The 14,303-nt window shown below is 60.7% G+C and overlaps 3 protein-coding genes across 5 annotated transcripts; 2 read left to right on the top strand and 1 right to left on the bottom strand.

The window, feature by feature from the left end:
- Positions 1 to 4,474: 4,474 nt before the first annotated feature.
- Positions 4,475 to 5,771, top strand: CLDN3 (claudin 3). Its single transcript, XM_061470655.1, has one exon. It carries the CDS (start codon positions 4,859 to 4,861, stop codon positions 5,501 to 5,503), a length of 645 nt encoding a protein of 214 aa, XP_061326639.1. The 5' UTR covers positions 4,475 to 4,858; the 3' UTR covers positions 5,504 to 5,771.
- A 232-nt stretch (positions 5,772 to 6,003) lies between these two features.
- On the top strand, positions 6,004 to 8,899 carry ABHD11 (abhydrolase domain containing 11). 2 transcript variants are annotated; one of them, XM_061470654.1, is made up of 6 exons: positions 6,004 to 6,022; positions 6,920 to 7,055; positions 7,131 to 7,304; positions 7,626 to 7,796; positions 8,158 to 8,339; positions 8,643 to 8,899. In XM_061470654.1, the coding sequence occupies exons 3-6, from the start codon at positions 7,182 to 7,184 to the stop codon at positions 8,779 to 8,781; spliced, it is 615 nt and encodes a 204-aa protein (XP_061326638.1). In that variant the 5' UTR covers positions 6,004 to 6,022; positions 6,920 to 7,055; positions 7,131 to 7,181; the 3' UTR covers positions 8,782 to 8,899. The 2 variants fall into 2 exon arrangements, with proteins under 2 accessions (XP_061326638.1, XP_061326636.1); XM_061470652.1 differs by lacking the exon at positions 6,004 to 6,022 and adding an exon at positions 6,726 to 6,811.
- An 895-nt stretch (positions 8,900 to 9,794) lies between these two features.
- Positions 9,795 to 13,778, bottom strand: LOC133278149 (caspase-1-like). 2 transcript variants are annotated; one of them, XM_061470650.1, is made up of 8 exons: positions 13,712 to 13,778; positions 12,965 to 13,240; positions 12,521 to 12,639; positions 12,089 to 12,265; positions 11,693 to 11,927; positions 11,436 to 11,588; positions 10,723 to 10,829; positions 9,795 to 10,380 (listed from the first exon to the last, which is right to left on the bottom strand). In XM_061470650.1, the coding sequence occupies exons 1-8, from the start codon at positions 13,716 to 13,718 to the stop codon at positions 10,288 to 10,290; spliced, it is 1,167 nt and encodes a 388-aa protein (XP_061326634.1). In that variant the 5' UTR covers positions 13,719 to 13,778; the 3' UTR covers positions 9,795 to 10,287. The 2 variants fall into 2 exon arrangements, with proteins under 2 accessions (XP_061326634.1, XP_061326635.1); XM_061470651.1 differs by having other exon boundaries at positions 12,965 to 13,237.
- Between the last annotated feature and the right edge of the window lie 525 nt (positions 13,779 to 14,303).

Below are 14,303 nucleotides of genomic sequence, written 5' to 3'. Positions count from 1 at the left end.
GGCTTTCACCTCCCAGCACTGCCATAACCACCACATTATTTTGGGCTGAAGAGGCACGCGCCCTCGTGTATGTGCAGCGTGCATGGGCCATGTCCCCACAGGCACATGGGGACATGCCTCTGGGCTGGGGACAAATAGCAAGGTGGGGACAGGGACTTCCCCGCATGCAGTGCATCAAAGGTCTGAGCTGCTCCTGCTCCCCCTCAGAGCCAGGGCAGGCGCCAGCAGGGCCCTTCAACATCCCATTACTGTAATTAAAGCCAGAACGTGACATATATTCAAACTGGCGTCTGCCACCCAGAAACAGTCCCCATTCCTTTCCCCACGTCCCCTGGTGATGCACTCACCAGCCAGCACAGCCAGCCCCACATCACCAGCAGGACAGATGGACGCAGGCCTGGAGGGGGACAGAGGCAACAGCCAACCCTTGGGGCAGCATCCCATCCCAGCACCAGCACCTTGTTCCCAGCACCCACTGAACCAGAGGATGCAGCACTGGTGGCACCAGGCACCACAGAGCCATTGGGGCCATCACTGCATGGGCACCAGCCCCACAGCCCCATCCCGGCTGCTCGTGCCTGGTGCATCATGCAGGACATTCACCCCAGCTTTGTCCAGCGGCACCTGCAAGGAGACACGGCACAGGCACGTGTCCTGATGGACTACAGCCCCCTGCTCAGAAGGGATCTCCTACACCCCAGAACGGAGTGCTCATCCCATACCAAGCCTTTGCTACACAGTGCCTACCCCAGCACCCATCTGGATGCCCACCCTGCCCCAAATCCAGCAGGATTTGTAGGATGAAGGAGTTCCGAGCTCCCATCCCTGCTCCACTGAACACTAATGGGTTTAGCGACAACAGAGTTCCCGTCATGGCACATCGGCCACCAGCCCTTTGTGGCCAAGAAACGCCTTCCACTGATGGGCTCTGCTTCACTGGGATGGGGACATGCTGCAGCCCCATGGCTGGGCAGGGAGGCCATCCCCAGCCAGGGAGGTGGCATTAAACCCAGCATCACTGGGAGCACAGCAGAGGCTGCACCACCCTCATCTTGCTCAGGGCAGAGGATGCCCCACAGGGAGAGGGTTCTGGGGCACAAATCCTCTGCCAATAGGCTTGGGGACATCCCCACCCAGGACACAGGGGACATTCCCACCTCACCTATGCACAGCTCTGGCTCAGACCCGTGCTTTGCCGAGAGCCACTCACTCCCCAGCACACACGCATGGATTCTCTGCCCCGGCTACCTTGAGGTCCCGAAAAGGCAGTTGACGCTCACCAGCAGCAATCCGCCAGGATCTTGGGCTTCACATGGGCCGAGTGAGGCACGGCCACCACCCCTCCCCCTCTGCCAGCAGCTGGGGATTATTTACCTGCAGCCCAGAGACTCAATGTTCCCAAAAAATAGTCCTTGCCAAACATAACCCCCCTGACCAGCTCAAATCTGTGGAGTCAGGCTGTTTCCCACTATGGGAAAGCAAAGTCTTATCAGCGGGGCAGGAGAGGAGCTGTGCAGCAGGAGCTGTGGGGTCCCTGGGAGGATGCTGCTGCAAGAGACGGGACCTTCAACCTGAAGTCACTTCGAAAATCAGAGCCCAGCCCAATTTGCTGAGCAACAAGTGGCTCTGAATGGCAAAAAAATACACCCGAGTGCTGCCACAGTGGTTGTCAAAGGGATGGGGGGGACAATGGCCATGGCTCAGGACAGGGGATGCGAGCAGTGCCATGGGGGTTCCCCTGCAGGCGATGCTCGGAAGAAGCGCGATGCTGCGGCAATGATCCGAAGCCATAGGGGTGGAGAGGCCCCCGGCACACTGAGGTTCCAGGTAACCCAGCATATCATGGGCTAGCAGCCACCCCCCTGCCACATCCCGCCGGATCACAGCCCCCACAGCCCTCAGCTCCATCCCCACCGCGCCAGCAGACAGAGACACCATTGATGGTCGGAGTCGCCTTACCTGCTCCTCGCTGCCGCCAAAGGGGCTTCAACAATGGGCGGCTTGTGTGCCCTGGCTGGGGCAGAGCCAGCAGCCCCACGCCTGAAATATAAGCAGCCAAGGCAGCACTTACCGCCCCTGCCCTGCTCCCCGGGGGCAACACGCAGTCACTGCCCAGACCACAGGGGAGTGGGAACACCCCAAACCCTGTGCCGATTCTGGGTGCACGTGAGCAGGACGCAGCCCCACAGTGCCCGGGGCAGTTTCTGCTGTCACCTCCTGCTCACGCTGGGGTGCTGGGTACACGGTGGGGATATGGGGGTGCCTGCACTGAGGTGTCTTCCCCCGTCAGTGCCTGTGTCCTTCCCACAGCACAGGTCCACCAAACCAGTGATGCTCCTGTGACCCTTGGGTCTGAGCTTCATCCAAGGTCACCACATCATGAGGGTCAAACCTGTTCTCATGCAGTCACCCCACCTTGTCCCCATGCTGGGGGACCTGCTGCGGGTGAAACTCCCCACCCCCTCCCAGCTGTGGGAGAAAAGCAGAGGGGCTTCACTGGGGTGGGGGATACTGCAGCAGGAGGGATGGGGATGCTCCAGGACCCCTGCAGGGATGCTGGCCTCGCTCCACTGCTGTCAGTAAACACCGGCAGGCAGGTTTCCTAGCCACAAGAATGCAAGCTGAAGCGTGCCGGTGCCGGCACCCCGAAAGAGGGTGATTTGCCCCTTCCTCAGCTGTGAGTCAGGTGACAGCCACTGCCCCAGGCAGATGCAGTCTGTAGTTTGGGCAGTTTGGGATGCCAGAGCCAGGACGCGGCGTGTGGGGCTCTGATTGCAGGGTAGGGGGCTGCCCGCCCTTTCTCATCCCATCCCTGCGCAAGTAGCCCCTACCCCAGGGGTATCCCCACTGCCCCATGCACCTGCCTGTGGTATTCCCCTCTTCCCCTGCTCCACAGCAGTACCCACCGGTATTGCCCCCTGCCCCACAGCCCTGTCTGGGGTATCCCATTGCCCCACAGCCCTACCTGCAGTATGCCCCCCTACCACACACTCCTGCCTGGGGTATCCCTATTGCCCCCCAACCCTGCAGCCGTGCATGTCCATGCAGCAGTTGGGGACATGTGCTGGTGTACTGTGTGCGCACCGTGGGGTGCGCATGTGTGCACTCGTACCGCCGCCGTGAGCCTGTTCACCTGTCTGTGTGTCTGTGTGTTGAGGTGTCCCCGCCGGCAGAGGGGGTGTGTGTGTGGGGGGGGGGGGGGGGCGGGGGGTGTTGCACCTGCGCACAAATCGCACCCTGGGGCTGCTGCCCACACTCCTGCCTGCAGACCTGGCAGCCCTCGGCCACTTCAGATCACACTCAGTTTTGGGGGTGATGGAGCTGATATACCCACCATCACCTTCTGGCAGCACCAGCATCATGGGCACCCCAAGGTGCCCCCCAAGGGCCAGGACCCCCAGCACCACCCCAGTAACAAGGGCACAAGGCCCTTGGGTGCTGCTTGCATGGGCTCTACTTCAGCAGCACATATGGGTACCCCCACAGCCACCAGCCCTGGCTGGCTGGGGTGGGACTTCAGGTGCCCTTGGAAGGTGATCAGAGTACAAACAGGTGGCAGAAGCCCACCTGGCCAAACAAAGGATGGTTTTGGGTTGCCTTGGGCTGGCAGAGGCTAACCTGACTGGACATGGAGTCACAGGACGGTGTAAGTCAGATACTGGTGTAAGTCAGATACAGGTTTTTGGAAGGGGATGAATACAGGGTGCTTGGGTAACATGGGGTGACAACAGCTGACCCAGCCAGATATGGGATTTTAAGGCTCTGTGGGGCATCCAAAGCCGAGCCCCCTGGCTGTGGATTGCTGTGGGATATAGGCAAGCAGATGTGGGGCTCTCCCATCGGTGCCTGAGAAGAGAGGGCTGCCAGGATCCCACCATGCTCTTGAGTAGTTAATAAGTTGTAGGGGAGATTTTAGTGCAGGCAGCAACAAGCCCATGTCCAGCAACCACATTCCTTGGGGGCAGGGGGTGTTGGGAATACCACAACTGCCACCAACACGCAAGACTGGGGGGGAGGGGGCAGTTGAGGGGGGACACACATGCACCCCTGAGCCATGTTTGGAGCGTGACTATGGCAGCCTTGCCTGCACCTGCCCTGTGGGTTTTGATTCCCTTCCTGCTCGGGGTGACGCTGCCGGGGCAGTTACGTGCTTTATCAGCTTCCTTCAAGCCCATGAGATGTGAGCAGGATGAGCAAAGATATTTATCATCTGCCTGGGGATTCCCACCAGCACTCCCTGCCAAGGCAGGGTGGGAGCTGGAGGGGGGCTGGGCAGAGGGGACGCCCTCCAGCTCCCACCCTGCCTTGACAAGAAGCACCCATGGGTGCTCCTGTGCTGAAAGGCAAAGAGGTTGCACTTTGCACAGCCATGCTATTAAACGTGAGCACTGATAAGAAAGCCCCAGAAATACACCAAACCATGACCCACCAGTACCTCCTTGGGGAAGGGGGGAATGGCAAAGCTGAGGGATTTCTAGATCCCTAAGGAAGGGGTTTCAGAGGGTCGGAATGAGCAGTGCCATCGCCCTGAAACCAGGGGGACAGCTGTGGCTGGTGGCGTCTCTGCCCCCCCTCCCGCCTTTCTCCAGTATAACCTGGCGCCATCTCTGCAAACAAAGGGGAGGGTGTGGGACACGCAGGTGATGGTGACGATGACGGAGAAGCAGGAGAGGAGCGTCCAGCAGTGAAACCCCACCCGGGGCGGGCGCTGGAGCTGGCCCCGCCAGCCTGTATAAGTGCAGGTGCACCCAGGTGTAAGCTGATCTCCCACCGCAAGCAGCAACCGGAGAGCAGTGCGGTTTCGGTCCGTGGGTTCTCCTCCGCCATCGCCCGGCGTACGGCAGCAAAACCATCCACCATGTCGATGGCTTTGGAGATCAGCGGTGTGGCCTTGTCAGTGCTGGGTTGGTTGTGCAGCATCATCTGCTGTGCGCTGCCCATGTGGAGGGTGACGGCCTTCATCGGCAACAACATTGTGACGGCCCAGATCATCTGGGAAGGGCTGTGGATGAACTGCGTGGTGCAGAGCACGGGGCAGATGCAGTGCAAGGTGTACGACTCCATGCTCGCCCTGCCGCAGGACCTGCAAGCTGCCCGCGCCCTCCTGGTGGTGGCCATCGTCTTGGCGGTCCTCGGTTTATTGGTGGCTATTGTGGGCGCCCAGTGCACCCGCTGCGTAGAGGATGAGAGCACCAAAGCCAAGATCACCATCGCCTCCGGCGTCATATTCATCCTCTCCGGCATCATGACTCTCATCCCTGCCTCCTGGTCGGCCAACACCATCATTCGGGATTTCTACAACCCGTTGGTGCTTGACGCGCAGAAGCGGGAGCTGGGAGCCTCACTCTACGTGGGCTGGGCAGCCTCTGCCCTCTTGCTGCTGGGGGGGTCCCTGCTGTGCTGCTCCTGCCCCCCCAAAGACGACAGGTACACCACCGGCAAGGTGGCCTACTCCGCCCCGCGCTCTGCTGTCACCAGCTACGACAAGAGGAACTATGTCTGAGACCCCTCGGGACCCCCCTAAATTCCCCACCCCCCTCCCCGGGACCCTCATCACCCTCCGTGGGGACAGGAAACAGAGGCACCAGGAGGGGGGGGCACGAAGGAGGGGACGGGGACGGCCGCTGGGTCAGGGCCGGGCTGTGTAAATAGAGACGGTTTCGGTTAAACAAGAGGCAGTTTCGGGTCGGCGGGAAGAGTGGCGCCCGGTGTGCCCCTGCCCACACCTACGGGACATGATAGGGATGGGGATAGGGATGGGAACGGTGCTCTCACCCCCCCCCCCCCCCCCCCTCCTTGGTATCCCTCCCCCCTTACTGCTGCCGTCCGGGCACCGTCTGTCCCTGTTACGTGTTGTTCTGTACCGGTTACATTTGTCAATAAACGTGTCCTGTTTTGGTAGCCCGAGTATCCTTGGGGAGTGAGGGGGTAAGATCCCACCTGGTGCGGGAGGGGGACCGGGATCCAGTTCCCCAGCAGCCACTCCGCACCCTCTGCCACCGCAGCTCCACTGCAGCACCGGGTTTGGGGACGGGGCTGTCCTCCCGGCTCGGGGGTCTCTGCCCCCCTCCGCCCATTTGGGGCAGCTTTCCGGCAGCCATCGGGGCGGGAGGGGAACGGGCAGCGGCACTCCCTGCCTGCGCGGTCCAAAGTCTGGCAGCACAGACGGAACACGGGGTGCTTCCCCCTCCCCTCCAAGAGCCGCGGCGGGGCGAGGCCGCCTGTGTACAACCGCTCCCACCGCCCGGCCCGGCCACGGCCTCGCAACGCTCCAGCGGGCAGGGACAAAGGGGAAGGAGCGACGCAGGTGCACGGGCAGGACCCGAGCCCGAGCAGGCAGCGGGGCCGGGCAAGCAGCGGGGCCCGGTAAGCAGGCCCCGAGCGGCTGCCGCCGCCGCCGCCCGCCCTGCGCCCGCCCGGGGGCTCGGAGCGGCTCTCGGGAAAGCACTGCCCGCGGGCGCGGCGGGAAGATTTGCTGCCCTGCACGGCCTCGCCGGCGGGGGCGGCCGGGAAAAGGCAGGAGCGAGCAACGGGAGCCCGCGTCTCCCGCCCTCGGGGCCCCGCCGGGTTCCTGCCCGCGAGAACCCCTCGCCCGCTGCCCGGCGGCAACAGGGATCGGCGGTGCGGGGGCACGGCGTGTGGCCGCCCTCCCGCCACCAGGGGGCGCCCGGCGGCGGGGCGGGGCCGCCGGCACGCACAGCGTCACGGTCTGCGCGCCGGCCGCCATGCTGCTCCGCCGGCTGCCCCGAGCCCGCGCCCCGCCGCGGCGGCTGCGCCCCCGCCCGCCTCCCGCCGCGCGCTCCGTGGTGACGTAAGCTCCCGTCCGCGCGCGGGGCAGGGGGGGCTCTGGAGGCCGAACCCCGCTCCCGCAGCTTGGGGCCCTGGCTCCGGGCTGGCCCCCAGCGCGCTCTCCCCGCAGCTCCGTGCCGCTGTCCCACGGCGAGGAGCGGGGCCGCGCGGACCGGGCGCCCCTCGTGCTGCTCCACGGGCTCTTCGGCAGCCGCGCCAACCTGCACGCGGTGGCCAAGGCGCTGGTGCGCGGCGGCAGCGGCACGGTGAGGAGGGGACCGCGCTGGGCACTGCGCGGGGGTGGCGCGGGGACGGCGGTGACCGTGCCCCTGCCCAGGCAGGTGCTGACGCTGGACGCCCGGAACCACGGCAGCAGCCCCCACAGCGCGCTGATGACCTATGAAGTGATGAGCCTGGACGTGCAGCACCTCCTGACTCGCCTGGGCATCACCAAGTGCATCCTGCTGGGACACAGCATGGGGGGCAAGACGGCCATGACCCTGGCCTTGCAGCGGGTCGGCAGGAGCAGGGTGCTCGGGGCTGGGGGCTGTAGGAAGGGGGCTGGCACCGGGGGAGGGAGGGCTGCTTGTCTACAGAGGCAGGTTTTCTCCATCAGGGTCGGGGTGCTGTCCTGCTCAGAGCTGTAAGCCCAGCTGCAGGACCTTGGAGATTCCCCACGCTGAAACACAGGGAATCAGGGAAGGGCATGTGGAGCTCTCTGCCAAGGCAGGAGGGAGCTGAGAACCTCCCATGAGTCCGGCTGGGAGCAGAGCCCTGTGCCCCATCCCACTGGGGAGCTCCCAGCTGGCATCCGTCTGCCCTGTTTATGTCCCCAGCCAGACCTGGTGGAGCGCCTCATCTCTGTCGACATTGGTCCCACCTCAACCGCACCCGTCTCCGAGTTCTCTGCCTACATCTCTGCTATGAAGTCAGTGAAGATCCCGGATGGTCTGTCTCGCTCTGCAGCCCGCCAGCTGGCTGACCATCAGCTGCGTCCGGTGGTCCAGGTAGGAAATTCTGTTCCATGGATGGGGTTTCTACTCCCAGCCCATCTCTGGGTCCAGAGCACAAGGCTTTAGGCCCACAGGACTCCATCATAGAATAGTTAGGGTTGGAAAGGACCTTAAGATCATCTAGTTCCAACCCCCCTGCCATGGGCAGGGACACCTCACACTAAACCATGTCGCCCAAGGCTCTGTTAGAATCATGACACAATCATGGGCAGCTGGAAGACATCTTACCAGGGCTGTGGGGCCACAGGGGAATGACAGCATGGGAGAAGGCAGTGGAGGGCAGGATGGAGGGTGGCAGAACAGCTTGAGGGCTTTTTGCTTTTACTGGAGAGTGTGTGATCCCCTTCTGTGGCAGCACGCGCAGCTGAGGCAGTTCTTGCTCACCAACCTGGTAGAGGTGGAGGGCCACTACGTCTGGCGAGTGAATCTGGACGCTATTTCCCAGCACTTGGTAGATATCATGAACTTCCCCGTCTTCCACAAGTCGTATCCTGGCCCTGCACTCTTCTTGGGAGGATCTGACTCACCTTATATCAGGTGGGGCTGGAGAGAAGCAGTGCGAGGTCAGTGGTTCCACCCTGTGTGCTCTTCTGCAGCTGCCAAGGGTGGGAGAAAGCCCCCGAGATGGGGAAGGTTCTGGAGTGAGCTCTCTGCCTCCATCAGCCAGTGATAACAAAAATGCACTGGAGAGTGAGAGGGAACCTGAGGGCAGCTCCAGACTTTCCCAGCAGAGAGTGGGACACGGTCAGACCTGGGACCCCTCTGCCTACGGAGGGGAAGGGCAGATACCTGGGTGGGCCTCTCACCACATTTCCCATGGCATGTTCCCTTGTCCTGCAGGTCCGAAGACTACCCGGAAATCCAGCGCCTCTTCCCCAAAGCTGATATCCAGTACATTGCAGGGGCAGGCCACATAGTCCATCAGGATAAATTTGGGGAATTCATCACTGCTGTCCTCAATTTCCTGCCACCACCATAGTGCTGGGACCAGGTTCCTGCAAGCCCCATGTGGGTCCTGAGATGCTCCAGGCAGTGCTGCAGGGCTCTGGGCTCTGCGAGGAGGGATTCAGCCTGTGCTGGCTGCCCACCTGCAGCCCAGTCCTTTGCCTGAACTTGGAACAGAGAGGCACATCCATCCCACTGAGCTCTCCTGTCACCTTGCAGGGACAGGGGATGACACAGTCCAGGGACACTGCCCTGCCTGCGCAGCCTGTCCTGTCTGCACTGGCTTCACTGGGGTACCTCAAGCACTGGGCAGGGGCAGGAGAACCCTGTTGTACTGCTGCCAGACCACTGGTGATCTGGCTGTTGACTTTGCAGAACATGCAATAAAGCTGAATCCGTGCCAAGGCAGCAAATGGTTTGGGTCTGGCTGTGGAAGATGGGGAGCATTTGGTGGGCACAGGAAGTGGCTCTTGTGTCCCAGCAATATGGGGTGATGCTTCTGGGAGGTGACAACTGGGCTGGGCTTGTAACACCACAAGCTGTGGGAGCAGCACATGTAAGACATGGGTTTGAGGGTTTCTTGTCTTCCAGAGGGAATTGCATCCTTCCTCCTTGTCGGGGTAGCAGGAGGATGGAGGAGTGGGGGAAGCTTCCTCCTGAGCAGGAGGATGCTGTGAGCCTGCAAGGGGGAAGCATGAAAATTCCGCTGGAGCACATCTGCCTCCCTGAGCTCCCTCCGATTTCCCATCTCCTGCTTGCTCAGTGTTCCCAGGAAGGCAACACAAAAGCAGCCACTGCTGCCCAGAACAACCATCCACCATGGGCCTGTGGGCAGCAGCGCGGAGCCAACTGCTGTGAAACCCCTTTGTTAGGTGATGGGGCAGAGGCAGCTCTGGGGATGATGGATCGTCTTCTGTTGCAACTGGGGACAGGCTCTGGGGACAGTTAAGAGAAACACTGACCAGCTTTGTGTTCAATGCTCCAGAGTCAGGTGTCTGATGCTCCCTGCTTAGTTTGGGGTTTGGAGGCCACAAAAGGAAGGGACGATAGCACACCAAGGACTGTTTTATTCCAGGTCTGTTTGCAATTGCCTAGCAAAGGGGCACAAGTAGCTGGTTTAGAGATTTCCTCTTTCTGGGCTTTCCCTCTGGTCCTTCCTTTTCTGAAGAAGTGCCTCTCTGGAGCAGAGCCTTGAGCTCTCTGCTGTTACCTCCCAATTCAAACACTTGCTGTCCGTGTATTGTTTTTTCACCTGTGAAGAACATTAGACTGAGAAAGCTCCTGAGACACAGGCTACTGCAAGGAGTTCCTTCAGAACTCCTCTGCTGTGGCCAGCTGGGAGATGGGGATGGGGTCAGGCTGCTGCCTGGCCCCAGCTACTGGCACACAAATCCTTTGGGTATCCAGCCATGAGCTCTGGAGCCCAGGAGCAATGGGGAATTCCTCCCCCTCCTCCATGCTGGCTGGGTACTGGGTGTGGGGCACACACAAAAGACTGCCACAGATGTGTGAGGTGAAGAGACTCACCATAGTCAGGAGATCAGTGGCCTGGGAAGAGGTAAAACTTCCTGAGCATTGTAGTTCGCTCTTTCGATGGCAACTGCCGAGGGAATTTTCCAAAGGAATATTGGACCTGGGATGAGAATGACAGTGGGGAGAAATGAGAGAAGGTCTGTTCCAGGCATGGGAAGCATGAAGGGTGTCAGGAGGCATCCCCAGGGGCACCTCCAAGCACATGTGTGGTGGTTCAAGGGACACCAAGGGCTGCACCAGCACACCAGGCTCATGCGTGCCCACCATGTGGCAGACGATGATGCCTCCAGAGATCCAGCTGACCTTCCTGGCCAAACCAGACACATTGTGGACAGAGCCTGCTCCCCAGGGCTGAGAAATGGCCTGGCCTGAGCTCTGCTCCCAGCAGCATTCCTGGTGGCTGGCACAGCTGCATGTGCCGGCACTCCTGCAGTTACCTCACCTTTCGGAATAGCTCCTCCAAGTCGCTGTTATAGGCATGGTTTCGAAACTGCTCTATCAGGTGCTGGATGAAAATGCATCCTGTTACTGATCTCCAGGAGACAGTATCTGGGGAGACAGGAGATGCCCAAGTGTGACTTCATTGGTATCTCTCGCTGCAACTGTGATTATCGTTGGGAGCCGGAGCAGGAGGCAGGTGCCTTCTCCAAGATCATTATATTTGGCTCATCCAACCCACAACATGGAAAAGGACAGGGCACCCCAGGGAAGACAGAATGATGTGTTTTCTTCCAGCCTCTCTGCCCTCCCATGCTCCCAGCTACGCCAGCTGCTCAGCTGGCACAGCCTGGAGACATATGTTAACCAGCAGGAACAGACAGTTTGCCCTGGGCAGCCACTGTGGTAAGATCAATCAGCTGGGGAAGGAGCAGAGCTGATGGGGAGGGATGGAGCCAGGGCAAACGAAGGCAGGCAGGGCACAAAGCTCTGGCCCTGGTGGCTCTGAGAGGGATCTGTGGGTGTCCTGGAGCAGCTGCATACCCTAGCATTGGAGGACACTGCCCTCTCCAGAGGCTGTTGGAGCATGCTCAAGCAGGCACCAGATGGAGGCCCAAGGAGGAGGACATGCGGAGGAGACCCATGGCATCAGGAGTAGGAATCCCCACTGCCCTCGCCTCCCCCCAGGCAGGGCACCTACTTCCAGGAGCTGCTCACCAGGTGTGGAGGAATGTAAAGTGGCAAAATCACTCTCCAGGTGGACTTCAAAGATGGCATCATCCTCCATTGTCGCACGGGTGGTGTGAGCAGAGCTGGAGGCAGGCACGGAGAGGTCTGCAGCATCGCTCACAAGCACAGAGCCCACCTTGCCTGGGAAGGCAGGGCCAGATATCAGTGATGATGGGGTATCCCCACCTCGTCCCGTTCTCGGCGCTCACATGGCCACTTGCAGGCACCTTGTGGTGGGGACTCACCTCCACGGCAGGACTGGATGATGACCACTTTGGGTTTGCCCAGCAGCGCCTGGCAGTGCTGGTTGTTGAACTTCTCATAGATGGTATTGAGGGAGAGGATGTCTGTGGCCTCGTCTCTGCTCTTGGTCCCACAGATCCCAGCCCTGACCCCATGGGACATGAAGACCAGGAAGGTGCTGTCAGAGGTGTGGTGCTCTTTGCGATCTGCAAAATCAGTCATGGTCGTAGCCATCTCCTACAAACCAGCACAACGAAGGAACATCAGGAGAGCCAGCCACCAGCTGTGGGCAGGAGCCACTGCCACCAGGTCCCCAAGTCCCCCAGCACCAGCACACCCAAGGAGGGTCCCTGCGCCACTCCTGGGGCCAGTGGCAGCTGCTTTGTACAGCCCTTTACCTCAGAAGATAAGTTGAGGTGGATGTCCACCACGTAGCCCAGTCCTTCAAGCAGCTCTCTCATCCCCTGCACATCCACTTCAGCCCCAACCCGCCGGCTCAGGTGCTCGAAGTCAATGTTGCAGATGAGCAGGGCCCTGCGGGTTCGCAACTCCCGCGGCAGATAGAGGGGATAGATCTGTGGGAATGGAGGGAGGCAGCACTCAGCAGCGGGTGGCTGGGTGCAGGGGCTTTCCTTGCGAGGCAGCTAATAGCAGAGCAGGTCCAGTGCTGCAGCATCCACATCTCCCCGTCCCTGGGGCATCTCCCCACATCTCCTGCCCTGCTCCTGGGTCAGCAGAGACCCTGGCTCCTCTCGGTAAGCCCTTGCTTACTCCAGCAGGATGGTTGGGCCACCCTCCAGCACTCCTCTCATCTCCTCTGCCCACAGCACCTGGTCTCCCTCTGTGGCCCTGATGTGCTGGTACTCGCTTAGGGAACACTGCCGGATCCACTGCTGGCCCTGGATGGCAATGAGGGGGCCGGTGGAAGCCAGCTGCACACCTGAGGGCCCTGCAAGCAAAAAGCCCTCCAGTTACACCGGGAAGAGCCTGCAGCAAGAGGGGCCTGTTCCAGGCCACGTACAGGCAAGCAGAGCCAGGCACTGCCCCTTGGGGGTCCTTTTCAGCCCCACTGGGGATGGCCACCCCTGACAGCCCTGTCCTGACTGTATGCAAGGGGGACTCAGTGCCAAAGAGCAGTGACACTGGGGGTGCTCAGCTGCTCCTTGCCTGTAGGCCTTGTACACTCACCAGGGCCAGGCCTCCTCCAGTATCCTGCTGGAGGCAATGGGAGCCCCAGCAAGGTCAGAGACAGACCACAGCCCCTCAACACTCACCCACATCAGTGGCCAGGCCCAGCTGCTCTGCCAAGATGCCATCGCGCTTCTGGAGGCTGTCGATGAAGATCTGGCTTGCACGGGGCCCCTTCAGGCGCACGCAGTCGATGAGGCAGCGGGCCTTGTCTGTGCGCAGCGTGTACCTATCCTGCACCTCTTCCACTTCCTCTTGGTTCAGCACCCCTCGGGCCATCAGCTCATCGAGCAGTCCGGAGATGAGTGGCTTGCTCGCACGCTCCACGAAGTCCAGCCGCACATTCAGGAGCAGCTTGTCTGCTGGGTGGACCCATCAGCGCCCAGAGCCCCCCCCCCAAACCCTCGCAGTGCCCGCTGCCTGCTCTGGGTGCTTCATCTTCCCTATTGCCCCTCCCAGGTGCTGATCCCCTCCTCAACACCCCTCCTGCTGTCCCCCTTTCCCCATTGCCTCCCCCAGGGGCTGCCCCCTTCCTTATTGCCCCCTCCCAGCTGCTGATCCCTCCCCTGCCATCGCCCTGGGTGATTCCCCTCCTTCCCCTGCCATCTCCCATCTCCCTCTTTTCCCACACACCCACAGAAAGTTCCTCAGGGGATATTTGCAAGGAGCAGGGCCCAGCTACTCAGGGACGCCATGTGCTGGACTCCAGCCTATGTACCATGCTGTGTGCATTGGGCCTGCCCGGGTGAGCAGGTGATGAGCAGCACCCTGGCAGTGCTCAGGCAGGACCCCATCCCACCACCAGCAGCCGCAGCACCGGCGGTCGCACGCACCTGTCATCACCCCCAGACAGGAGAAGCTGTCCCGGCTTCTTCAAGTCCTGAAATGAGTCCGTTTCTGGGGAGGTGGCAGGGAAGGGAGAAAAGTGAAAGTGGAAGTCCAGAGCTTCACTTCCTGTTTCCTTGCAGCTGGGGCCTTGTCATCCCAGGGCTGTCATCATATCCTGCCAAGCCCCTGTGGTCCTGCGAGCCCACTGTGCCTTGGGGCCAGAGACCCCGTGTCCTTTGCAGCCACGCTCAGACGTCCTCCTGATGTGCGGATTGACTCCACAACTCGTTAAAGTTGTAAAGTAGGTATGCTTTATTCAGCACTGAGTCGCACGGGGATAATTCCTCAAAGTCATGCGTGCCTCAGTGTTGTTTCCATCTACATTTATTCTCTAAAGTTATGTATATTCATAAGGTTGCACAACACGCCTATACATATTCATGTCCTAGTCCGGCTTCATATTATAATGAGCCAGAAGGTCCTCTGCACCTGCGCAGTGCCCCCTCTGGTCATGGGCAGGGGTCTCAAGATGAAGTTACTGAGTCTTCCTCCTGTGGGTAGGAGTCTTCAAGATGAAGTAAATGAGTCTTCCTCTTC

This window comes from Pezoporus flaviventris, unplaced genomic scaffold, assembly GCF_033815535.1.
Source record: "Pezoporus flaviventris isolate CSIRO_AGI_PZ_B2104156 unplaced genomic scaffold, CSIRO_AGI_Pfla_v1 ptg000063l, whole genome shotgun sequence".
Lineage (NCBI taxonomy): Eukaryota > Metazoa > Chordata > Aves > Psittaciformes > Psittacidae > Pezoporus > Pezoporus flaviventris.
Note: the sequence above shows the minus strand (reverse complement) of the source record. Positions and strands in the feature narration are given on the sequence as shown.